Raw genomic sequence first — 26,111 nt, forward strand, 5'->3', positions numbered from 1 at the left:
GTTCCTGAAGACAGTATACAATTAGAAGGAGAAAGCAACAAAACCTGAAAAGAACAGAGAGGTAAAAAAGAGACCAGAACAATCTAGCTTCTTCCTCAGACCAATCTGCTTACATCTAAGTGCCAGTTCACACCATGTCTGGCCCCTGAGCCACAGATTATAGTGAAAAGAGTAGAAGTTTAAGACCAGATAATCTTTGGGTTTAAATTACAGATCTGGGTAATATTCCTGTTTTTAAAGATAATTCTATTTTCCCTTAAAACAAAAAGACAAAGGAGGGGCGTTCCTATTGTGGCTCAGCAGTAAATGAACCTGACCAGTATCCATGAGGACGTGGGTTCAATCCCTGGCATCGCTCAGTGGGTTAAGGATCCAGTGGTGCCATGAGCTGCAGTATAGGTCACAGACACAGCTTGGATCTGGTTTTGCTGTGGCTGTGGTATAGGCCGGTGGCTACAGCTCCAATTTGACCCCTAGCCTGAACTTCCACATGCCCCAAGTACAAGCCCTAAAAAAACAAAAGAAACTAGCAAACAAAAAAAGATACAGGAACTTTTAGGAGCATCTAAGGCATCTGAGCTTAAAAATAACCACAATTAATTATACCTAAATTAGGTAAGATAACCACAATTCTTTTAAGCCGTAGTTATTTATCATAATCAAGAAAATTCAAGCTTCCAAATGTAATTAGACCATTTTTAAAGACAAACAGGGAGTTCCCGTCGTGGCACAGTGGAAATGAATCTGACTGGGAACACTGAGGCTGTCGGTTCAATCCCTGGCCTTGCTCAGTGGGTTAAGGATCCAGCATTACTGTGAGCTGTGGTGTAGGTTGCAGACAAGGCTCGGATCTGGCGTTGCTGTGGCTCTGGCCTAGGCTGCCGGCTATAGCTCCAATTAGACCCTTAGCCTGGGAACCTCCGTATGCCGCAGGTGCAGCCCTGAAAAAAAAAGACCAAGACAAAACTAAACTAAAGACAAAGAGTCCTCCAGTCTCCATGTGTGAAATCCAATCTGACAGTTACAAACATGGGGAATAAATAACTGGAAAATGTGACATCTTGGTTTCCTCCCGTTATTAAAAAAAAGAAAAATTTTAAAAAAGAAAATGCAAGCTTGTTGTGTCAAACATTTAACTTGCATTAACAGCAACTAGAAGGTAATTTTAAAAAAGAAATAATTACATGCTTATATTTATAATAAACTTGATTTTTAACAGTAGAGAAGATGGTAATATCTCAAGAGCAAACTTTCCTTTTTTTAATCCTTTTATGAAGAAAAAAATGAAGAAAGCCTCAGAGACCTTTAGGAGATCATTAAACATACCAACATATGTGTAACAGGAGCTCCAAAGGAGAGGAAAGGCACAGAACAAACTATTTGAAGAAATAATGGCTGAAACTACCCAATTTGATGGAAAACATTACACATCCACAAAGAATGAAAAACTCAAAGAAACCCACACCTGTAGTCAGTTGCAAGATAAAGACAAAAATACAATCTTGCGAACAGCAAGAGAAAACTACGTATGAGTAAGGGAGGGAACCTCGGTGAGATGAATAGCTGACTTCTCACCAGAAACAGTGGAGGTCAGCAGGGAATAAGCCAGCACATTCAAAGTGCTAAAAGAAAAGCACTGCCAACGAAGAGTCTGTATCCTGCAAAACTACTCTTAAATAATACAAGTGAAACTAAGGCTTCCCAGATGAACAAAGACTAAGAGACCTCACCACAGAGGGTGCTTAAGAGAAATACTAAAAGGACTTCAGACTGAAAAGAGAGGATACCAGGGGTAGCTCAAATGCACAGAAAGAAATAAAGACCAATGGGAAAGGTAATTACATAGCAGGTAAACACAAGTAACAGCAAAAACCATCTGCTTATTCTTTTCTTAACTGATATAAAAGACAACTGCACGAAATCATAGAGATGTAACCTGCATGGCAGTAATAAGACAAACTTAAGGAAGGGAAGGGAGCTAAACTAAAACAACACTCTTCCATCTACGGGAATTCAACAACATTAACCTGAAGCAGACTGTTCTGAATTGAGATGCAGTGTCACCCCAACAACAACCATGAGAAAATCCATCAAGGATGTAGTGAACCCTCAACATGTACATGGAAACAAACTATAAACACTGAACAGCACGATTTTCACATTTCAACACTTTAAAATAGCTATAAATCTGATGTTAATGTAAGCTACACAGTCAAAAATGAAAGAATACAAATATTAAATTACTGATAAAGAGGATACATGCTGTGGTGTATTTCTTTACAACTAATCCCCAGCAATAAAAAAAGGGTGAATTGTTCTAAACGATGTTTTCCCTTACACTCTCCAATGCTCAAGAGCCACACAGAGCAATCATTTTATTCTCCGTATTAAAAAAATTCCATTATGCAAAAGATAATTACCTTAGTAATTTTGCAAATCAATGCTTTTCATAAAACGTTTACAAATTTACATGATTACAAATCAACAGAACAGTTCTATATGCAGAGAATGCCTCCAAGCCATAAAAAACATGACTATTCTTTTCTGAATATAAATATACTCTAAAATGATTAAGGATTTTTAGCATAATAAAATCAAAGAAGTATCACAACCTGAAATTTTAAAAAAAATTGCATACAAAGTCCGTAATAACTATTCACCTGATATTTCTGTTAGCCCGACTGACACATTTTCGATTTTGCCGTCTTTTAAACCTCTGGCTTCTTCGAAGTTTTTCACTGAACTTTTGACCAACTTTAAAATCAGAGGAGATTTTCTTCATTTTTTCTTCAAATAAGGCCGACAATCTCAATGTCATACTATAAATCTGCAAGGATATGAAAGCAAAACTAGAACTATAAAATAGCTTTTAAAATATTTTTATAAATAAAATCGTAATCATTGAGGCTACTTGTAATCTATTATTTATCACTGTTATAGAAAATAGCTGTTCCTTATTTTATCTATTTCCCATCCTTTCCCTTCAAGATCACTGCAACAAAGTATAAATACACACCCCTCAGCTGAAGACAGAGTTTTAAATCAGTCAACCCTCTAAAATCTAGCGTTTCTATCTGTGGGTCAATGGTTCTCCATTGGTTTTTCCCACGTCTACACGTACAAACTCCCAAAATGCCTTCTCTTGAAGTTGGTTGGTTTTGGTTTTTGTTTTTGTTTTTTTGCTTTTGCTTTTTAGGGCCATACCCAGGGCATATGGAAGTTTCCAGGCTAGGGGTTAAATTGGAGCTGCAGCTGCTGGCCTACACCATGGCCACAGCTGCGACCTTCACCACAGCTCCCAGCAACACCAGTACCTTAACCCACTGAGGGAGGCCAGGGATCAAAACCCACATCTTCATGGATACTAGTCAGATTCATTCCCACTGAGCCACAACAGGAACTTCTGGAAGTTGGTTGGTTTTAAGATTACTATTTAGGCAGCAAAAGAGCAGTATTTCCTTGCGGCAAGGGAACAAAAGCGCTTCTCACCAGTTTCCACTTGAAATCTGACCGCCTTTGATGTCACTTAGATCTAAATGAGAATTACTATTAGGAACAAAAGAGAGCTTGCATCCAGACGTGCCCTGTAACTTTTTTTTTTTTCCCTGTCTTTTTAGGGCTACACCCACAGCATATGGAGGTTCCCAGACTAGAGGTCCAATTGGAGCTGTAGCCACAGGCCTATGCCACAGCCACAGCAACGCGGGATCTAAGCCACATCTGCAACCTACACCACAGCTCATGGCAAAGCCGGATCCTTAACCCACTGATCAAGGTCAGGGATTGAACCCACATCTTCATGGATGCTAATTGGTTGGTTAACCGCTGAGCCACGATGGGAACTCCCTCTATAACTTTTACTACATGATAAAAATTGTGTTATGTTTTTTATAATTAAATAACAACAAATCTTTAAAAGAACAACAATGTGATGTTAAGTGCTCCTATAAATAACTTTTTAGTACAACACCACTATGTATTTTCAGCAAGTACTCTATACTCATCCACAGTTGTTCCTGAAAGCAAGTATAAAAAACCTGGAGTTCCCGTCGTGGCACAGTGGTTAACGAATCCGACTAGGAACCATGAGGTTGCGGGTTCGGTCCCTGCCCTTGCTCAGTGGGTTAACGATCTAGCGTTGCTGTGAGCTGTGGTGTGGGTCGCAGACGCGGCTCGGATCCTGCGTTGCTGTGGCTCTGGCGTAGGCCGGTGGCTACAGCTCCGATTCGACCCCTAGCCTGGGAACCTCCATATGCCGCGGGAGCGGCCCAAGAAATAACTAAAAAGGCCAAAAAAAAAAAAACCTAATATTCATCAAAAGCTAAATATCAATCACTTGGTACATAGTGGAGAAGGGTAGAGAGACTAACACTGGAGAACCTTTTAAAAGTATGTAAAATATATGAATTTCCCATATTCATACACACACACACACACACACACATATATATATGCATGTACAGGTATCCTCCACTTTACACAACTTTATGCCCACTTCACTTTTACAAAGACCTACATTCGCACCTGTTTTTGCTAACAAAGAAATCCAAAAAGGATTTTCACTTTAATGAAAAAAGGTGAGAAGAGCGTTCAGCATTCATTTGCAGAGGCAGTGTACACTCCAACAGAGTAGCTCCGCCAAGCTCCCTCCCCAAAAGCTACGCACAGCAACTGAGCACCAGGTCACCACAGATCCGAGCTGTGCCTGTGAACATCTGTGCTTTACCTTAATCTTTTCTGTGCATCCATTAGCAAGACGTGTCTTAAACTGGTTTACCTTAGACCATCTTGCCTTACAAAAGATTTAAAAAGGACTGCTCGACTTTCAAATTCAGAGGAAACCTGTGTTTACACTACATACGTGAAATCTGCAATTCTCATCTTTGAAATGATCTTCAACAGTTATTTCTAGTAATTTCTGTATATATTAAACGTATTCATTTCTTTCAAACATGAACTCCAGCATAGGTCACCAATTTTAACAAGAGTGATTTTCCCCTCATGTGTATTAAGTTTGAAACCTCTGATAATCTAAAGTATCACTGTTTTCATGTATCTATTCTCTCATTAGCTTTTATGTGAAATTCCATAATACATTTGAATTAAAAAATAAACATCATTTAACAAAAATCAATGCTAAAATTATCAGTTCCTTGACATTAAAAAAGAGCAAGTATGAAAAATCCAGTTATCATTATACCCAATGGTAAAAGACTGAAAATCTTTCCCCTTAGATGAGAAATGATACAAGGATGCCTGGTTTCACCCACTGCGATTCAACACAGTACTTTAAATCCTAGCCAGAGCCATTAGACAAGAAATAAAAATTATTCAAGTTGGAAAGGTAGGAGTTCCCATCATGGTGAAGCGGAAACGAATCCGACCAGGAACCATGAGGTTGCAGGTTTGATCCCCAGCCTTACTCAGTGGGTTAAGGATCCAGCGTTGCCATGAGCTGTGGTGTAGGTTGCAGATGCGGCTCAGATCTGGAGTTGCTGTGGCTGTGGTGTAGGCTGGCAGTTACAGCTCCGATTAGACCCCCTTGCCTGGGAAGGCACCCACCCATATGCCGTGGGTGTGGCCCTAAAAAGCAAAAATAAATAAATAAATAAATAAAACAAAACAAAAAACCCCAAATTGGAAAGGTAGAAACAAAACCAGATAAAATGATCCTACATATAGAAACAAATATTCCACATGAAAGTTATTAGTGCTAATAAACTACTTCAACAAAATTACAGGGTATGAGATCAACACGCAAGAATCTGCTGTTTCTACACACCAACAATAAATAAGGAGAAAAGGAAATTAAAAGAGCAGCTGCATTTCAAATAGCATCTATAGGGAGTGGTGCAGTGGAAACAAATCCGACTAGGAACCATGAGGTTGCAAGTTCGATCCCTGGCCTCACTCAATGGGTTAAGGATCCGGTGTAGCCGTGCGCTGTGGCGTAGGCTGGCGGCTACAGCTCTGATTCAACCCCTAGCCTGGGAACCTCCGTATGCCATGAGTGTGGCCCAGAAAAACAAAAATAAAATAAAACCAATAGCATCTATAACAATAAAATATATAGGAATAAATTTAACCAAGGAGGTATAAGACTTTCCAATGAAAATTACAAAACACCGCTGGGAGAAATTAGACCTAAATAAACAGAAAGGCATCTAGTGTTAAGGGACAGGAAGATTTAACAGTGTCAAAGCCAATAGTGCCCAGAGCAATCAATGCGTTCAGTGCAATCCCTATCAAAAATTCAACAGACTTTTTTTGTAAACAAAAATGGAAGAAATCAATACTCAAATTCATGATGAATTCCACCCCCTGAAGTGACAAAACAATCCTGAAAAGGAACAAAACAGGAAGGCTCACACTTTATTTCAACTCACTACCAAAGCCACAGTAAACCAAACATTATGGTGCTGACACAGAGACAGATAAATACACAGACACACTTACATACAAACCAATGGAACAGAACCAAGTTCAGAAATAAACCCATGTATCTATGGCCAACTGATCTTCAAAAAGGGTGCCAGCTCCATTTAATAGGGAAAAACAATAGTCTCTTCTGCAGATGGTGCTGGGACAACAGGATCTCCACATGCAGAAAAATGAACTGGGGGGAGGTTCCTGACGTGGCTCAGAGGAAACGAACCTGACTAGTATCCACGAGGATGCAGGTTCAATCCCTGGCCTCGCTCAGTGGATTAGGGATCCAGCACTGCTGGCAGCCATGGTGTAGGTCCCAGACACAGCTCAGATCCCGAGTTGCTGTGGCTGTGGTGCAGGCCAGCAGCTGCAGCTCCAATTCGACGCATAGCCTGGGTCCATATGCCATGGGTACAGCCCTAAAAAGACCCCCCCCCCAAATAATAATAATAATTTATAACATAAATGCAAATCAAAACCACAGTAAGATAATATCTCACATTCATATGATGGCTACAATATTTCTTAAAACATAGAAAATAACAAATTTTGGCAAGAATGTGGAGAAACTGGAATCCTCAAATAACACAACAGTGGTAATATAAAAAGGTGTAGCCATTATGGAAAAAGTTAGGTGGTTTCTAAAAGCAGTTAATATAGAACTACCCTATGAGTCACAAACTCTACTCCTGGATATATACCTCAAGAAAGTTGAGGACAAGAACTCTTACTGATACTTGTATTCCACTGCAGCATTAATCACAATAGCCAAAAAGTAAAAACAACTCAACTGTCCACCAAGAGATGCTGGAGCAAAATGTTATACACCCAAACAATGGAATACTGTTCAGCCACACAAAGGAATAAAGTTCCGATACATGCAACATGGATGAACCTTTAACACGCGCTAAGTGAAACAACACATGCTAAAGATAAACATGCTTTTTTTATAATTCAATTTTCATCAAATATCTAAAAGGGCAAATTCATAGAGATATAAAGTACATCAGAGGCGGCCACAGGCTGATGAACGGAGACGATGTGGAGCTGCTTGCTTAGTGGTCATGGAGTTTATGTTTGAGGTGACAAGAGAGTTCTGGAAATAGTAGTGATGGTTGAACAAAACTGTGAATGTAATTAATGTCACTGAATTACATACTTAAAAATGATTAAACAGAAAATTTTATGTGTCATATGTTTTAACCACAGCTTTGAAAATTTGGTAATACATCAAAATCCATTAAATGATACACTTTAAATGAGTTAGAGGAGTTCCCAATGTGAACTCAGCAGTTAATGAATCTGACTAGCATGCAGGAAGATGCAGATTCGATCCCTGGCCTCACGCAGTGGGTTAAGGATCCGGCGTTGCCGTGAGCTGTGGTGTAGGTCGAAGACGTGGCTCGGATCCGGTGTTGCTGTGGCTGTGGCAGCTGCAGCTCTGATTCAACCCCTAGCCTGGAAACCTCCACATGCTGTGGGTGCGGCCCTAAAAAGACAAACATAAATAAATAAATGAGTTAGACGATGTATTCTTAAATATATAGATAATTTTGAATTTAAATTTTTTCTTTTTTTCTTTTACAGCTGCACCTGTGGCATACGGAAGTTCCCAGGCGAGGGGCTGACTTGGAGCTGTAGGTGTCAGCCTACATCACAACTACAGCTTGCAGCAATGCAGGATCCTTAACCCACTGAGCAAGGCCAGGGATCAAACCCTCGTCCTCAGGGGCATGCACTGTGTCAGGTTCTTAACCTGCTGAGCCACAACAGGAATGCCTCAAATATGTATTTTAAACAAAAGAGAAAACGACATGAATTACATTCATTTTCTCTCTGAAAATAAAGTCTCACAAATGGCGCATACTGACAAAAACACAAGCTTGGAAAAACATTAGACTTGAATGTTAAGCTGATCCAGTGAACAATCTGGATATTGAATACAATCAAAGGGTTCTCAGATTAGGAGAAGAATAATGCAGCAGAAGTCTGATAACAAGCAATGAGGGGAAAGTGATATTAAGACAAAATGGTTATTAGCAGTTGATAGTCAGTGATGATAAACACTTTCTATAATATCAAGGAAGTGTTTATTTTAAAACCTTACTCTCAAATTATTGCTTTTTTAAAAAAGAATTACCCAGCACATTGGCTACAAGCGTTTGTGAGTATTCACTGAGAGTACGTATACACTTTTGTGTAGTTGCTATGTTTAAAGAAGTTTTGAAATTACCCAACATATAACATCTTAACAAAAATTTAGGAATGTCCTCTCTAGTTGTGTTCTTAAGTAATCATATGGTTCACGTGCTTCTCCTTCAGAACCAGAATATTAGTATACCATCAGTAGTTCCACCCCCACTTCAGATTCTCTTTTCTTACTTGTAATTCTTCCAGCCTCTACCAGATTCTCCTTACTTGTAATTCTTCTTAATTCACTTTTCAAGATTTTCATGTGAGAGAAAACATAGATTTTTCTCATCCTATATATCAAATACAAATTTGTTCAGGTGTCACTGGTGTCCTCACTCCCCTCAATTCTCTTCTGATGATTAAAACTTTAGAAAAGTTAGGAGTTCCCACTGTGGTTCAGTGGTAATGAACCGGACCAGTATCCATGAGGATGCTGGTTAAAGTCCTAGTCTCACTCAATGGGTTAAGGATCCAGCATTGCTATGAGCTATGGTGTAGGTCACAGATGCAGCTCTGATCTGGTGTTGCTGTGGCTGTGGTGCAGGCCCCTGTAGCTGCAGAACTGATTCAACCCCTAGTCTGGGAACTTCCATATGCCGAGGGTATGGCCCTATAAAGAAAAAAGAAAAAAAAAAACTTTACTTAAGATAAACTTTGTTACAAGGACACAATAGCAGATACCAAGGCAGTGGCAAAAGCTCTATTCTTAATAGTAGCCTTATTCTACTCACTGATTTTTTTTTTGTCTTTTTGTCTTGTTGTTGTTGTTGTTGTTGCTATTTCTTGGGCCGCTCCCGCAGCATATGGAGGTTCCCAGGCTAGGGGTTGAATCGGAGCTGTAGCCACCGGCCTACACCAGAGCCACAGCAACTCGGGATCCGAGCCGCGTCTGCAACCTACACCACAGCTCACGGCAACGCCGGATGGTTAACCCTCTGAGCAAGGGCAGGGACCGAACCCGCAACCTCATGGTTCCTAGTCGGATTCGTTAACCACTGCACCACGACAGGAACTCCTACTCACTGATTTCTAATGCTCCAACCTCTACCAAACGGTAGAAAATTATCTTACACAGATCAAATCACTCTTTTTTTTTTTAATCAATACTTTTAAAATTACCTTTGATCTTTTGTTTGGTGTATATGCTTTTGCATTGCTAAATATCAACCGGATGTCTTTGCAAAATTCCAAAGGGCTGTCATAATTTCCTGCTTCCAAAGTTTCCCTTACTGTTCCAAAATCCATTGGTGTATCTATGATATCTCGGTAATCCTGGGTTTTAAAAACAATAATTAGTTCAAAGATTCAATCCTTGTTTTTAGAAATGTAAGGTCATCAAATCTCTAAAATATTCAAAATGACAGAAGAGAAAAAGGTTAAAGGATCTTAAGAATTATTAATTATTAATGATTTTTAAAAAAGGTCTAAATATATGAACAAGATATATACCAAAATTATATACTTAGTAGTAGGATATGGAATGGTTATTTTCTTTATACTCTTCTATAATTTCTAAGCTTCCTACAGTAAATCTGTGCTTTCTCATCTGACTTTTTTGGGGGTCATTTTCCATTTCCCTATTGGAAAGTGAAGTCAGACACTTTTATCCAGTTCATAATTTTTCTGGAGCTGGGCCTACATAGACAATAGATAACCATGTAGAATCCTCAATTATTATGTAACATTAGTTAACTAAATTTTAATCTGAGTTACAAGGGTGTTTATAAATTCAAGAAAATTGTGTAAAACAACTTTTGCACAGCTGACTCAACAGTAAGAGACAAAGTTAACAAGGAGCCTAGACATCTTCCTCTTTAATTTAAATACCTCTACACCAACAAGAAAAGCCCCAAACATTTAAATAATGACAACTTACTGGATATTCAACCAAATCAACAGGCTGTCTAAAGGGTTCAGAATCTTCACACTGAAAAAGTAAGTTCACTAGTTCCTTACACTGTTTCTTCCAGTTGCTTTCAACATAACTGGTTGCTTTGATGCTCCTTTTTTTCCAGTCATGAACCTAAAAATACAGTCATAGTATTAAAGGTTTCTTCAATCTTGGAAAAATCACACTATGGTATGGTATATAGTATGATGGTAAAAGTGCAATGAACTGGATAAAGGACCCAAAGGTGTCCACAATTTACCCCCAAGAACCTGTGACTCTGGCAGAAGAGATTCGGCAGATGCGACTAAAGAGTGGATTTTGATGTGGGGAGATAGTCCTGGATTATGAGCATGGGCCCAGTGTAATCACAAGGGTCTCCATACAAAAAGGCAGCAGGGTCAGAGTCAGACTGGAGGATGCTATGCTGCCGACTTGAAGATGGATGAAGGGGGGCCATGAGGTTCCAGAAGCTGGAGAACGAAAGGCAGTGAATTCTACCCCAGAGTTTCCTCAACACCTTTAGTCCAGTGTGACCCATGCCAAACTTCTAATCTACAGAACTGCAAGATAATATTTACTGTTTAAGACACTGATTTAGGGAGTTCCCACTGTGGTGCAGCGGAAACAAATCTGACTAGGAACCATGAGATTGCGGGTTCCATCCTTGGCTCCGCTCAGTGGGTTAAGGATCTGGCATTGCCTCGAGCTGTGGTGTAGGTCACAGACCTGGCTCAGATCTGGTGTGGCTGTGGCTGTGGCCGGCAGCTACCGCTCCAATTCGACCTCTAGCCTGGGAACATCCATATGCCGCAGATGCAGACCTAAGAAAAGACAAAAAGACCAAAAAAAAAACAAAGACACTAGATTTATAATTTACCATAGCAATCACAAAAATTAAACAGATAGATACTAAACACTTAGTCTCTTCAGAAATGAAGTTATATGAAAATGACAATCCGATGACAATAATTCAAGTCTAACTTCAATGTTATTTGGGGCAGCATATTATGAAAAATGATATGATTAAAAAGCTTAACTTTAAGCAGCATTTGAATGAAATTTAAAATAAATTAATATTTTTAAGCATTTTCAAATTAATAACCTCTACTTCCCCCAACCTTGGCTGTGCCCAAGGCATGTGGAAATTGCCAGGCCAGGGATCAAACCCCAAGTTACAGCAGTGACAACACTGAATCCTTAACTGATATGATACCAGGGAACTCCTAAAAACGTAATGGTTGCACCTGCAGTATATGGAAGTTCCCAGGCCACAACTGTGACCTATGCTGCTACAACAGATCCTTTAACCCACTACAGCAGGTCAGGGATTGAATCCGTGCCTCCAAAGCAACCCAACCCCCTGCAATTAGATTCCTAACTCACTGCATCACAGTGGGAACTCTAATAACCTTTACTTTTAATTAACATATTACGTTAGAACTTCAAGAGCTGCTGGTGACAGAATTTTAACTACCCAATATCCAAGATTTATTTCCCACTTCACTCTCCTTAATCCCATTTCCTCCAACAAATGCTCATTAAAAAAAATTTTAAAAAGCTCAGTCACCAAATCCCAGTAAATTCTATTAAAAAATCTTATCTTCCCTTCTCCATCTCAAGCAAACACTATCCCTGACTAGGTTCCCATCTTTTAATCCAAGATTCTTGCAATGAATTTCTAACTTAAAAAAAAAATTCCTACCTTTGGAATTCCCATCGTGGCTCAGTGGTTAAGGAACCTGACCAGCATCCATGAGCATGCGGGTTCAATCCCTGGCCTTGCTCAGTGGGTTAAGGATCCGGCATTGCTGTGAGCTATGGTGTAGGTCAAAGATGTGGCTCGGGGAGTTCCCGTCGTGGCGGAGTGGTTAACGAATCTGACTAGGAACCATGAGGTTTCGGGTTGGGTCCCTGCCCCTACTCAGTGGGTTAACCATCCGGGTTGCCAATGAGCTGCTGTGTAGGTTGCAGACGCGGCTCGGATCCCATGTTGCTGTGGCTGTGGTGTAGGCCAGTGGCTACAGCTCCGATTCCACCCCTAGCCTAGGAATCTCCATATGCCACAGGAGCGGCCCAAGAAATAGCAAAAAAAAAAAAAAAAATGTGGCTCAGATCCAGCATCGCAGTGGCTGTCACGTAGGCCACTACAGATCTGCTTTGACCCCTAGCCTGGGAACCTCCATATGCCATGGGTTCGGCCCCAAAAAGATTAAAAAAAAAAAAAATTCCTACCTTTAATAAACTCAGTATCTCTCTTTTCCCTCAAAATTCATTTACCTATTTTGGCTATGGAATTGACTCTAACCACAGATTTAGATGGAATTCTTGGTATCCATCATCACCATCATCTTCTCGCAACGTAACACCAGACATGAATGCTTCGTCCACTACAAAATCCACCCCTAAGCAGCGAGGCCACTGCTCTCACTAGCCTGCTGAGTGCCATACGTTCATACGTTCCTGCTTGTTTATCATTACTCAAGTCTAGCTGATTCACTATGTTGTAATAACCCCTACTTTTTTTTTTTTTTTTTGTCTTTTTGCTATTTCTTGGGCCGCTCCCGTAGCATATGGAGGTTCCCAGGCTAGGGGTCCAATCGGAGCTGCAGCCACCGGCCTACGCCAGAGCCACAGCAACGTGGGATCCGAGCCGCGTCCGCAACCTACACCACAGCTCACGGCAACGCCGGATCGTTAACCCACTGAGCAAGGGCAGGGACCGAACCCGCAACCTCATGGTTCCTAGTTGGATTCGTTAACCACTGCACCACGACGGGAACTCCAACCCCTACTTTCTGAATGTCCTCTTCTTACTCTATCTCACTCTGAGGACACAGTCCAAGGCCAACTCTTCCACTGAACCTTACCTAGACCTAGCCACCCACCTCTCAGTGATTTCTCCCACTTCTCTAAAAAAACTTTCAATATCAATATTGATGTACCTTTTCAAAGACAACATCGAAAATATGTTGATTTTAAAACAGAGAAGTAGTCAACAACAAAGGTTAATCATGCAGATAAACTTACTCTCCTTCTTCCAGAAGATGTTTTAGGAAGATCACTATCATCCTAGGAATAAAAATCAGAGCACCTTAGGTGTTAATATTTTCACCAGGTCTGCAATAATCTTAATAACGAGCCTATCCATGACATCAGGTCTTAAGAGGGTTATAACTTGTTAAAAAAATCTCAAAAGCCAGGCACTCTGATGGTCTTTGTGGCACCCATACACGGCAATGAACCGATCCTTATTCTTAATAACCCTTTGCATTCCCTAAGAGCTGATTCCAACACACAGGTATAAAGCTGCCTTGTCCATGTCCACAGAAGACACGCACAGGGAGCTTGACACCTGTGTTCCACCTCTATCCTTACGACTCAGAAACACAGTCCCCACAGTCTCCTGGATTGTGTGCTCTATCCATTTTATTACACACATGAGCATCCCGATTTGTATTCCAATATAAAGTAGCAAGAAAATCAGTGAACTACATTAAGATTTTGTGTGAAAACTGACACAACACTGTTTTTAAAGACAATCCTTCCCGCAACTCCCTACAGCCTGGTTTTGTATGAATTATGAAACTACATCTGACTTCACCTACACTTCAATACCATCTTGAGTGAAGGACTCTAGAATACTTAGAGTTTGGTAAAGTTCAGGCATTTTTAACTACCTAGGTAGAGTTCATTTAATTTCTAATTAGATCCCACAATCAGATACTGACTTTTACAAAAAATATCTCCAAGGCACTTTTTTTTTTTTTGCTGCACCTGTGGTATGCAGAAGCTCCCTGGGCCAGGGATTGAACCTGTGCCTCAGCAATAACAGAGCCACAACAGTGACAGTGCTGGATCCTTAACCCACTGAGCCACCAGGGAACTCCTGCAAGGTACTTCTTTTAATACACCCTTCTCTAGCTAAAATTTGAAAACAGAATATTATTCCACACCGAAGTTATTCACTTAGACATAATTTATTTGATATCAATTATTGGCTATTACCTCACTGACCATCTAGATAATTAAAAAATATATTTTTATCAAGTGTCTTATTTTCATAGTTTATTGGAATATTGCAAGGATTGAAATGGGTAGCAACATTTTCTAGTTTACTCTTAATTCTTTTGAAGTAATTATTTGAAATTAACTAACATCTAAGTATTTAAGTATAAAATTGACACGCTTCATACCAAATCTTCATTTTGCTCATCATTTTCAGAAGTGTTAGAAAGTTCTGAGATGTTTGTACAGTCTTGATTCCTAAAAGGCAAATTTTTACATTACCAGAATGCAAGTATGGTTATTGTCTCCAAATATTGGAACTACAGGTTAGGATACAAACAGTTCCCCAATTATGCACACTAATTTCAAGGAGTAGAAAATCAGGCTTTTACTCTATCCTATGTGGAAACAACCGCTCATATTAGAATACTGAAAGTAATTTTTTTAAGTAATTTTCTTTCAACTAAGCATGTACAGAAAGTTAAGCTGGTAATCCAGAAATAACATACATATGGCCTGAAGCGGACGGAAAAGCAGATCAGGTTTTCTTTTTTCTTTGTCTCTTTAGGGCCATACCCACAGCATGTGGAGGTTCCTAGGCTAGGGATCAAATCAGAATTGTAGCCACTGGCTAATTCCACAGCTACACCAGATCCAAGCCACGTCTGAGACCTACGCCACAGCTCACGGCAACACTGGATCCTTAGCCCACTGAGCAAGGCCAGGGATCAAACCCACGTCCTCATGGATACTAGTCAGATTCATTTTCCGTGAGCCATGACAGGAACTCCCTAGATGAGATTTATAAGTTACCATCACTCATAACATTTGTACAGTGAGTACCAGGAAAACGGTTGGTTTGATAAAAGAGAGAATAGAAGCAAAAAAGAAAGTAGAAACTAAAGCAAATTATATCTTTTTTTTTTTTTTTAAGGGACACACCTGCAGCACCTGAAGTTCCCAGGCTAGGGGTTGAATCTGAGCAATAGCAGGTAGCCTGTGCCACAGCCAAGCAGGATCTGAGCCACATCTGCAACCTACACCACAGCTCACAGCAACACCAGATCCTTAACCCACTGAGGGAGGCCAGGGATCAAACCCGCATCCTCATGGACACTAATCAGGTTCTTGACCTCTGAGCCACAAGAGGGACTCCAAGCAAATTATATCTTAATCTTACTGTAAACACAGCAGAAGAAAGAATGCTAAAATAGGGGTCTCTAGACATGAAGGAGACAAAAATGAGGAGTGATTTTCCTGAGGGAGAAAAGAAGAATTTTGAGAAAGAGGCAATAGGTTCAAGCCCTCTAGACATAGGACAGATTCAATGCAGGAGAGTGGAGCAGACTGGACTCAGTTATTCCCCAGTTTCTAGCTAGATGCTAAAAATGATGCCACAGGTTTATAAATTAAGTCCTCCAGTACGTAATTTGTTCAAAGACTGTTTACAACTATGGGGAAAAGATGTAAGTTCATACAGCAAAATCACTCATTTTAAAGCAAAGAGGCCGAGTAGTCTGTCCAGTCACCCAGAATGTTCACTAGAGCAGATTAGGTTAGATCTAGATCTCAATTTGCAGGTTGGTTTTCATCCTATTATTCCAAGTCAATTTCCAAATGAAAGTGTGTGTGAACTATTCATACATATATACACTTTCACAGGATATAAATACGAAACAGATTAAAACTCAATCTAATCATGAAAAAATACTGGGCAAACCCACATTATGCATACTCCAACACTCATAAAAAATGATGAGATGATGACAGAAAGGAAAGACTGAGCACGGATTAAAGGAGACTAAGTAAACCAAACAGTGACTGCAGTGGGATTCTGGATTGGATCCTGAAACAGAAAAGACACTGATGCAGAAACTGATGACATCCAAATAAACACTACGCTTTGGTCAACAGTGTTATACCAATCAAGGATGAGTTCCAAACATTTCATAAGGATACCACAGTTGCATATAATGTTAACCTAAGGGAAACCCAGGTGAAAGGTGTATATACAGGCCGACTCTCTGCAGTATAAAAATTATTTCACAATTTTAAAAAATAGGAAAAAAACTAGACTGCTCAATTTCTCATTCCTTTACTGAAATTATAATCACAAAAGAAGACATGTAAAGATGAGTTCCTGTCATGGCTCAACAGTTAACAAATCTGACTAGCACCCGTGAGGACACAGGTTCGAACCACAGTGGGTTAAGGATCTGGCACTGACGTGAGCTGTGATGTAGGTTTCATATGTGGCTCGGATCCCATGTTGCTGTGGCCTGCATCTATGGCTCCGATTCGATCCCTAGCCTAGGAACCTCCATACGCCACAAGTGCAGCCCTTAAAAAAAAAAAAAAAAAAAAAGACATGTAAAGAAATGACATTTTAACACATTAAAAGGGCATAACTCACAGAGCAAAAGTTAAGAACTGGATAGTTATAAGAGCCAACATGCAGTCACTTTTCCACCATGTTTATACCATGAGGTCACTTACTTGATAAATTTTAAAAGCTGGTCAGTTATCTTCTTAGCTGATCTTGCAATTACACTCTCAGGTTCATTAAATGTTCTGGCATTATGTTCTATATATCTGACTTCCCAAACTAATGCAGATAGCCTCCTTCAAAGTAAAAAGACAATTTAGGGGTTAAAAAATGAAAAGACAGAAGTTACAAAAAAAGAAACCCAACATGATACATAATTAAACCATAGTGCCAAACAATGTTATAATGAATAACTTTCTAATGTTGCCAACTTGATCATAATCAAAAGTAATTATACTGGAAACTGAACTGCAGAGAATCTATTTAAGAACCAAAAGTCTTGACTGATCATTTAATCACACCCAGAAAACCAAAGGAGCAACCTTCCCTTTTCTCACTGCCTATAGGTATATCTGAAGCTGTGAGACTCAAAAGAAGAAAATGTGTTAAATACTATCAAGTCTAAGAAAGCCAATCTCACGATAAACTGGCAAATTGGTTTCTGATCAAAGGCACGGTCCCAAGACTACAGAGATAAATTAAATTAATATCAACAATGTGAACTGGGAGTTCCCATCGTGGCACAGCGGAAATGAACCCAACTAGGAACCACGAGGTTGAGGGTTTGATTCCTATCCTCAATCAGTGTGTTACGGATCTGGCATTGTCATGAGCTGTGGTGTAGGTCACAGATGCTGCTCAGATCTCACGCTGCTGTGGCTGTGGCCGGCAGCTCTAGCTCTGATTAGACCCCTAGCCTGGGAACCTCCACATGCTGCAGGTGCGGCCCTAAAAAGCAAAAAGACCCCAAAAAACAAAACAATGTGAACTTAAGAAATGAGATTTTTTTTGAGTTTCCTTTGTGGCACAGCAAAAATGAATCTAATTAGTATCCGTGAGGATACGGGTTCCATCCCTGGCCACACTCAGTGGATTAAGGATCTGGCACTGCTGTGAGGTGTGGTGTGGATCACAGGGGAAGCTTGGCTCCCACATTGCTGTGGCTGTGGTGTAGGCCGGCTGCTGCAGCTCCAATTTGACCCCTAGCCTGGGAACCTCCATATGTCAAGGGTATGGCCCTAAAGAAAAAAAGAAAGAAATGAGGTTTGTTTAAAAGATAATTTCTCAGTAGCTGAATCATAAAGAATAAAATACCATCAACCACTCTAAAAATAAACTGAGAATGGGAAACTTTTTTCAATGCTTGAGAAGACAGAGATAAAAAGTTGATGATTCTGGGGAATTAATCTTTCATATGCCAGAGTCTAATTACTAACTAAATTTTGTATGTAAATGGAGGAGCTTTCGTAAGAAAAACAGACAATTAAAGACTGAGGAATGAAACACGGTATTTTTTTCTACCCATACCTCCCAAAGGCATCTAAATGCACGGTCTTACACACAGCACCCAGAAATGACTATAAGGGGAGAAGAGAGTGAAACGGAAAACAGTGTTAATCAGCCCTCACTCCCCAACTTCACCATCAGCCACCACTACCTCTGCTAACTCTAGTTGGTATGGTCAAATATTATTTCAAACTAATTTTAAAGGAGGTTTCTACTCACCTGTAAAATCGATTAGTAAGTCTCATTCGAATTGTGTACAGATCAGTTGGATAGGCCACTACAGTACAGTACTTAGGGTATGTACACAGATCAACCGGGCCTGCAAAAGCTGCTGCTATATCTGTAATGGCAGAAGGAAAATTTTCTTTACCAATAAATCTCATCACCTCTATGTGAATTTTTCTACTAATCATTCATAAAACAGAGCTACATTTAACACTGCAGGCTTGACCAAAAAGCCACAAATAGAAACTGTAATAAAGAACAAAACCACAATTATACTATTTTACAATACTTTCATGGCAAAGAAAACTTGAACTTTTCACCATAAGAAAACTTACCAAGATTCAAAAGTTGATCTATACCACTAATAATTCGTTCACATTCTTCATCTCTCGATTTCTGACCCCATTCACCATCCTGGGGTTTGTAGAGCAATTTCTCTAGCTCATCTGAAGTGACAGAAATACTAGCTCCTAATTCTTCAGGTGGCTCAACTATATTCCATTGAAAAAGAACAACAACAATAAAAAAAAAAAAATCAAACAGAAATCCAAATACACATTACGTTTACATTCAATTGTCCAAGTTTATAAACAAGATACTAATTCACGGGAAAAGTAGTTACTTCACAGCAGAGAAGCCTGGCAGAAACCACCTAAAGAAGCTACCGTCCACAGTAACAGAGCAAACAGCTATCTGGTGCCTCCGGATTACCACCCCTGAGAAGTTGACAGCATCCGTTTTCTGACACTCTTGCCAAATACGCAAACTCCAGATTCAAACAAGAGGAAACATCAGACAAACCCAAACTGAAGGAAATTCTACGAAGTGAGCAGCCAGTGCCCTTCAAAAGCGTGGCAGTAATGAAACACAATAGAAAGACGCATGGATCCAAGACTAAAGGAGACAGAGAAGACATGGCAGTGAGACGCAACGTGTGAAAGAGCACTAGGACCATAGTCGAATCTGAACAAAGTCTCTAAGACTGTATCAATTGTATCAATAGTAGTTTTCTGATTTTGTTCAATATACTATACTTAAGTAAAATGTTAACATTTGAGAAAACTGGGTATTCAGAAATTATCTGTACTCTTTCTGTAATATTCTTAAGTCAGAAATTATTTCAAAAATCAACTGTTTAAAAAGTGCAATAAAAATTGATAATACAAGAGTGTGCACATTTTAAAAGAGGAAATGTAAATATTCGGAAAATATATTCTTGAAAACTATAAATAAAAGGGAAAAATGTCAACAGGACTAGAAGATAAGTGGATTGATCTAACAACCTGATCAGTAAAATAGTATTTATATTTTAATGTACATTTCCAAGACTGATAATAACGCAATTAAGCCTTTCTTCATATGCCTCTAAATTTGTTTTTCTGCCTGCTCATGCTTTTTGATAGTTCTTCTAAAGGGCTACTGGCCTCATTAACATGTAAAATCTTTTTATGTAAGTGCTTTCATTCATTTGGTAACATTTACAAAGAAGCATCTATAAAAAGCAGTAAAAAGCACTGGTTGGTGCCAGATGGCTTAGGCTAGAATCCCAGCTCCTATTCTTTCTAGAGGTATGTGGCTTAGACAAGGTTCTGAAAACTAAGCCTTAGTTCCTTCATCTGTAAAATTACTAATAGAGCATCACTTCAGAGTAACATTAAGTGAATTGATACACAGGAAGTTCTTAGGAGCAGAGTAACACCTGGAAAAACAGTGGTTTTCACTTATCTATATATACTTTATACAATGAAAAACATCATCTCATAATGCTAAGTATTATCTCTTACGATAGTGAGCCCAAAAGAAAATTTAATGAGGGAGTTGCTAAAACTTTGAAAAGTGTAGTTATTTTTTAAAGTTTTTTAAAAAAACACCTTATTTCCAAAGCAAAGTAAGACAATAGCTGGAAATATGTCAGAGAATAAAACATAAAGGAAAAGACTTGACCCCTAAGGCAGACACAAGAAGAACACATGGAGCAAAGATTTCATGTGTCAAAAATGGTGCAGGTGGAAGGACAAAAGGTTTTTGCAAGCTTTTATGTTGACTCAACACTGTTATCAAAGAAAGCCTGATAGTATAAAGATGGGAGGCAAAAGATACACAGGACACCCCCTCAAAAAGTTTAATAAGAGTGACATAATTCAGTAGCTAAAATGTTCAATAAAGCCAAATGAAAGATGTTCTAAGGCACAAAACGCCAATTCAAACTTGAATGGAGACAGGAAGGAAGAAAAACTCCAACAGCTGAAGGAGGGGGAGGTCCCTGGTGAATGAGTGAGTTGAGGATCTGGCGTTGTCACTGCTGTGGCGTGAGTTCAATCCATGACCTGGGAACATTTGGATGCCATGGGCGCAGCCAAAAAATAAAATTGTTGGAGAGGAAAAAAAAAAAATTGTTGGAGAGAATGAACCAAGTGTAAACAACAGATCCAAGAGAAGTTCAAAGCAGTGGGACAGCGAGCACTGCAGAAGGGGCTGCCCTGGGAAACAGACATCTGCCCTTCACAGGAAAGGAACAGACGAGCCCTAGCAGGACAGACCAGCTAAGGTGATGCAGAAGACAGGTGCAAAGAGCTGTTCTTTGAAGAACCAACAGGGTAACAGAATAAGGATGAGGAAAGGAGACGGAGGCTCCGTGAAGGAGGACAAGAAAAGACTAAAGCAGGTTACATGAGAAATGATAATGGGCAACTAAGACACAGACAGCATCAAGCTAGAAACAGGATAAGAAGTAAGGAGTCAGAGAGACACAATTCTGCTGACTTCTTTTAGTAAAGCTCACAGTTACTGTAATAATTTGAAATATTTCTCAAAGAACACAAATGTGCGCTATGTGCATTAGTAAGGTAAGAAACTGAAGCTATAAATGGAAAAGATTTTTATTCCTTAAAAATTATAGGAGTTCCCTGGTGGCCTAGGAGTTAAGGATCTGGTGTTATCACTGCTATGATGCAGGTTCGATTCCTGACCCAGAAATCTCTGCATACCATAGGTGCAGCAAAAATAAATTAAAAAAAAAATTTTTAATTACATACCATTATCAGGTATTGGTTCCATGTCCCATGGGCTAAGTTTTTCAATTTCAGTATTGTCCCATCTGTTAAAACCAAAAAAGCCTGGTTAGCCTTTCAATAAAGACAATTTGTACCTCATAACTAGAGAAAGTAAACAAAAGAAAGAAAATGCAGAAGTTAACCTCACTGCAGCAATGCAAGTTTAAATATTAACAGTAAGGTGGTTTTATTTTAGAATACATTGTAAGAAAGAAGGATAAAAACATGGTGGGTTCAAGGACAAAACCAGAAATCCTATGTGGCCTGCACTCAGGGTAAGTGAGGAAAGACAGAGGGAAAGCCCTGAATGCCTCGCTTCAGAATGAGGGCTGTTTCCAGCCAATGGAAAGGATGCAGTATGTGCCCCTGAACAATGATCCTGCAATACTGGGGTGAGGAAATGCCAGGAGGCTGCCAAGAAGGTCCCAGGGAAGCAAGCAGAACCTGTACCAAGGCGGGTCCTCATGAGCAGAAACCTGCCAGAGAGACACTGCACAGGTTCAACTGACAGGACCTAACAAGTGCAGTGGTGGTTTTTTTTTAACCCGAAACACATACCACAACCTGCCACAATGAACAAATGTTTGTAGATGATTGGTTTTTATCTGCACACAGACCTAACAATGTAACACTGGAAATGGCTATCAGGGTACTGGGGCTGATACGGCTCCTGACTTAGCACCGTTCCAAACCACCAAGCGTCATCGATGATGGAACGGAACCTGTCACCTGTAAGAGAGAGGACCAAGTCTGAGACATCAATCTGCTAACATTACCATTTTTAATTTATAAAATACCATGTGATACAGACAAAACAAACCAAATACTATTTTTTATCTTAAAATCAGCCATCCTTTTCCACTTAGCGTCCATCTTCACTGACAAAATGTAGGTCAGAAAGATACACTATGACACTCAGCAACTTACTGAAGGCATATAACCATATAATACAATAAAAGAGATGAAAGTGGTTTACAAACAGGCTCCATTATTTAGTGGATTCAAACATCCACTCTGAAATAAGTTCTATTACAAAGAACAAAATTTACCAAAACTCAAAAATCTTGTCAAACAATGTGTACTATCAATAAACACTTGTTTAGTAAGGGTATTAACATTTACGGAATAAAACAAATTATAAAAGTATGATCAGAACTTAACCTGTAATTATTCTAAAGTTGTTGCTATATAAATATCTCCACATAAAACAGTGTTCTAATTCTTAAGATTTCATAATAAAAATGAGGTCTAAATGAACCCCTGACAACACTTGCACATTTATTTTAAAAGAATTAAATATCGACATATCCCATGATCTCAGCATAACATACAAGCAGGCAAGCAGATCACTGGGGAGCTCCTAGTACCAAAGCACTGAAAAGAATGCTTCAACTGACTTCAGTGATTTTTAGATTATACATACACATTTCTAAATGTACTCTGTAACTGTTAACAGTGCTAGAGAAATAAACTGTATTTGATCTGTTTTACATATATTACAGAAGAAACAAATTGCGGTAATAACCTTATCTCCTTTCTATCCATCCCACTGTTTTCAAAACAAAATCAACGAACGTGAAAAAGAATTTATTTATCCTGCATTAATAATTCTTTCGTAGATTACAATTCTTTTAAGTTTCACAGAAACATTATCAATCAAAATTAAAGTTACATTTCACTCCCAAGAAAGAGACTATTTACACATAAATAGTCTTGACTAAAGAAAGTATGCTTAGGAATTCCCGTTGTGGCTCAGCGGTTAATGAACCCAACGAGCATCCATGAGGATGTTGGTTCAAGCCCTGGCCTCGCTCAGTGGGTTAAAGATCTAGCATTGCTGTGGCTGTGGTGTAGGCCAGCAGCTACAACTCTGATTTGACCCCTAGGCCTGGGAACCTCCGTATGCCGTGGATGCAGCCCTAAGAAGACAAAAAAAGAGCAAAGTATACTTACAATAAATTCTATAAAACCAAAAAGAACAGCAATATCACAACTATTGGAGCTACACGTTTTGAAGTTCTTAATATGTTTTCACATTGACATAAACATGACTTTTATGTATATTTTAATTTCAAAATCATAAGCCCCTAATCCCACTTTTCTTCATAAGTAAAATTCAACTTTTGACAGTATTACCATAATATAGATATCTGCAAAACAACACAGCTTTAAAAAGAAGTCTTAATAAAAAAATTTTTTTCTTTTGCTTTTTATGGCTGCACCTGCAGCATATGTAAGTTCCTAGGCAAGGGGTCAAATCAGAGCTGCAGCTGCCAGCCTACGCCACAGCCACAGCAACATGGGATCCGAGCCACTTCTGCAACCTATACCACAGCTCACTGCCACACTGGATCCTTAACCCACTGAAAGAGAAAGGGGATCAAACCCATGTCCTCATGGATTCTAGTTGAGTTCGTCATCACTGCACCACAACAGGAACTCCCAGAAATGTTAACATATTTTAACAGTAAACTTTTTTCTTTTTATGGCCATACCCTCAGTAAATGGAAGTTCCAGGCCAGGGACTGAATCCAAGCTACAGCTGCAGCAATGCTGGATCCTTTAATCCACTGCGCCAGGCCAGGGATCAAATTTGCACCTCCACAGTGACCCAAGCTGCTGCAGTCAAATTCTTAACCCACTCACTGTACCACAGGGAGAACTCCAACAATAAACTATTTTAATGGAAGGTATACACTAAAATTTTGATACAACACCATGGTTTCTGTCCAATTCTATAACATAAATAGCCTAATTTTAGCAAATACCAATTAAAAAATTTGTTTCAATAAGTATCACTGCAATAATAATAAATCCAGCGGCATCATCTTGAGATACCTAATATAAAAACATATGGTTATTATGACATCCAGTCTTTGATACTAAGAACTATGTAATATTTTTATTTTCTAATTATCCAATATTAGAAGATACTTTCAACTGAGATAAAAATAGTTCTTCAGTGTAGGACTAACAACTTTAAATTAAAAAGAGGCTTTAGGAGTTCCCATCATGGCTCAGTGGCTAACGAACCCGACTAAGAGCCATGAGGATGTGGGTTTGATCCCTGGCCTCCCTCAGTGGGTTAAGGATCCACTGTAGCCATGAGCTGTGGTGTAGGTTGCAGATGCGGCTCGGATCTGGCGTTGCTGTGGCTGTGACGTAGGCTGGCAGCTATGGCTCTGATTCAACCACTAGCCTGGGAACCTCCATATGCCATGGGTGCGGCCCTAGAAAGACAAAAGACTGGGGGGAAAAAGAAGGCTTTAAAAACTCATCCTTTCGTAATAAAAGTGGACTTTTCTATCCAAGATTTTCAAATAAATTTATGGTGGCTAATCGAGACTAGGATAAACATCTGCTGAATAAAAAGTTCTTGATATAGCAAAAAATAGAAATAAGCAACTTCCTGTAATAGCACTGATCAAATTTTAGGAGATAGGTAAAATTTTATAGAGAAGCAAAAACAAATTGACTATTATAGGGAGTTCCCGTCGTGGCGCAGTGGTTAATGCACCCGACTGGGAACCATGAGGTTTCAGGTTCCATCCCTGGCCTTGCTCAGTGGGTTAAGGATCTGGCGTTGCCATGAGCTGTGGTGTGGGTCGCAGACGCAGCTCGGATCCCACGTTGCTGTGGCTGTGGCATAGGCCAACGGCTACAGCTCCAATTAGACCCCTAGCCTAGGAACCTCCATATGCCACGGGAGCAGCTCAATAAAACACGAAAAGACAATAAAAAAAAGACTATTATAGAAAATGTGGTACAATAAATTCGCAACCTCAAAAATAAAACAAAACCTACTGAATTACAAGGGGTAGTTGGGAATCAATGTCTAGCCTTTACCTGCAGAGAATTAAAGTTAAAAATTTTCTTTTTAATTGAAGTGTAGTTGATTTACAATGTTGTGTTAATTTCTGCTGTATAGCAAAGTAATTTGGTCAGACATAAATATACTTTCTTTTTAATATTCTTTTCCATTATGGTTTATCACAGGATACTGAATTTAGTTCTGTGTACCCTACAGTAGAACCTTTTTTTTTGTCCTAAAATTTTTTTTTTGAATAGGCATGTTGATAGAACAAACTGAGGGCTTCTAATTTTCACATTTAGTTAAAAAACTATAAAGTTCTTTGGGACCTGGCTGTACGACATAAATTCCCACATATTTCAGCTGTCTAGTTTGGTTTTTCACTGTGTTTTGGATTTTTCCGGTGGCTAGATGCTCTTTCTCAAGAAAAATTTCTTTTACTTCTAGTCCCCAAAGTAATGCTATTTATTGTGTGAAAATTTCAATTAAAAAGAGTCTTCTAAGAGCAACCACTCACTGATAATCTTTCATTTCATTTCAAATAGAGACGGCTTAGGAAATATACGTTAAATTTACCTATTTGTATTGCCTATAGAAAAAGGCAGCAGAAACTGAGAAAATTAATGAGGTCTTAACATCACTTATGAATGTGTACACCAGCTCAAACAGCCT

At 39.2% G+C, this 26,111-nt stretch overlaps 1 protein-coding gene across 2 annotated transcripts in view; it reads right to left on the minus strand.

Annotated features, from left to right (window-relative positions):
* BRWD1 (bromodomain and WD repeat domain containing 1) overlaps positions 1 to 26,111 on the minus strand; it is a 120,134-nt gene that overhangs the window by 19,917 nt on the left and 74,106 nt on the right. Inside the window, exons 28-37 of one of the 2 annotated variants that reach the window (XM_047796669.1) lie at positions 22,246 to 22,357; positions 21,611 to 21,672; positions 18,911 to 19,066; positions 18,570 to 18,690; positions 17,015 to 17,140; positions 14,707 to 14,776; positions 13,541 to 13,582; positions 10,499 to 10,645; positions 9,742 to 9,894; positions 2,661 to 2,827 (exon numbers count right to left, since the gene is read on the minus strand). In XM_047796669.1, coding sequence (XP_047652625.1) covers positions 2,661 to 2,827; positions 9,742 to 9,894; positions 10,499 to 10,645; positions 13,541 to 13,582; positions 14,707 to 14,776; positions 17,015 to 17,140; positions 18,570 to 18,690; positions 18,911 to 19,066; positions 21,611 to 21,672; positions 22,246 to 22,357 — 1,156 coding nt within the window. The remainder of the gene's footprint in view (positions 1 to 2,660; positions 2,828 to 9,741; positions 9,895 to 10,498; positions 10,646 to 13,540; positions 13,583 to 14,706; positions 14,777 to 17,014; positions 17,141 to 18,569; positions 18,691 to 18,910; positions 19,067 to 21,610; positions 21,673 to 22,245; positions 22,358 to 26,111) is intronic. The other variant, XM_047796677.1, reaches the window with a different exon arrangement.

The sequence above is a fragment of the Phacochoerus africanus genome, chromosome 1 (assembly GCF_016906955.1).
Source record: "Phacochoerus africanus isolate WHEZ1 chromosome 1, ROS_Pafr_v1, whole genome shotgun sequence".
Classification (NCBI taxonomy): domain Eukaryota; kingdom Metazoa; phylum Chordata; class Mammalia; order Artiodactyla; family Suidae; genus Phacochoerus; species Phacochoerus africanus.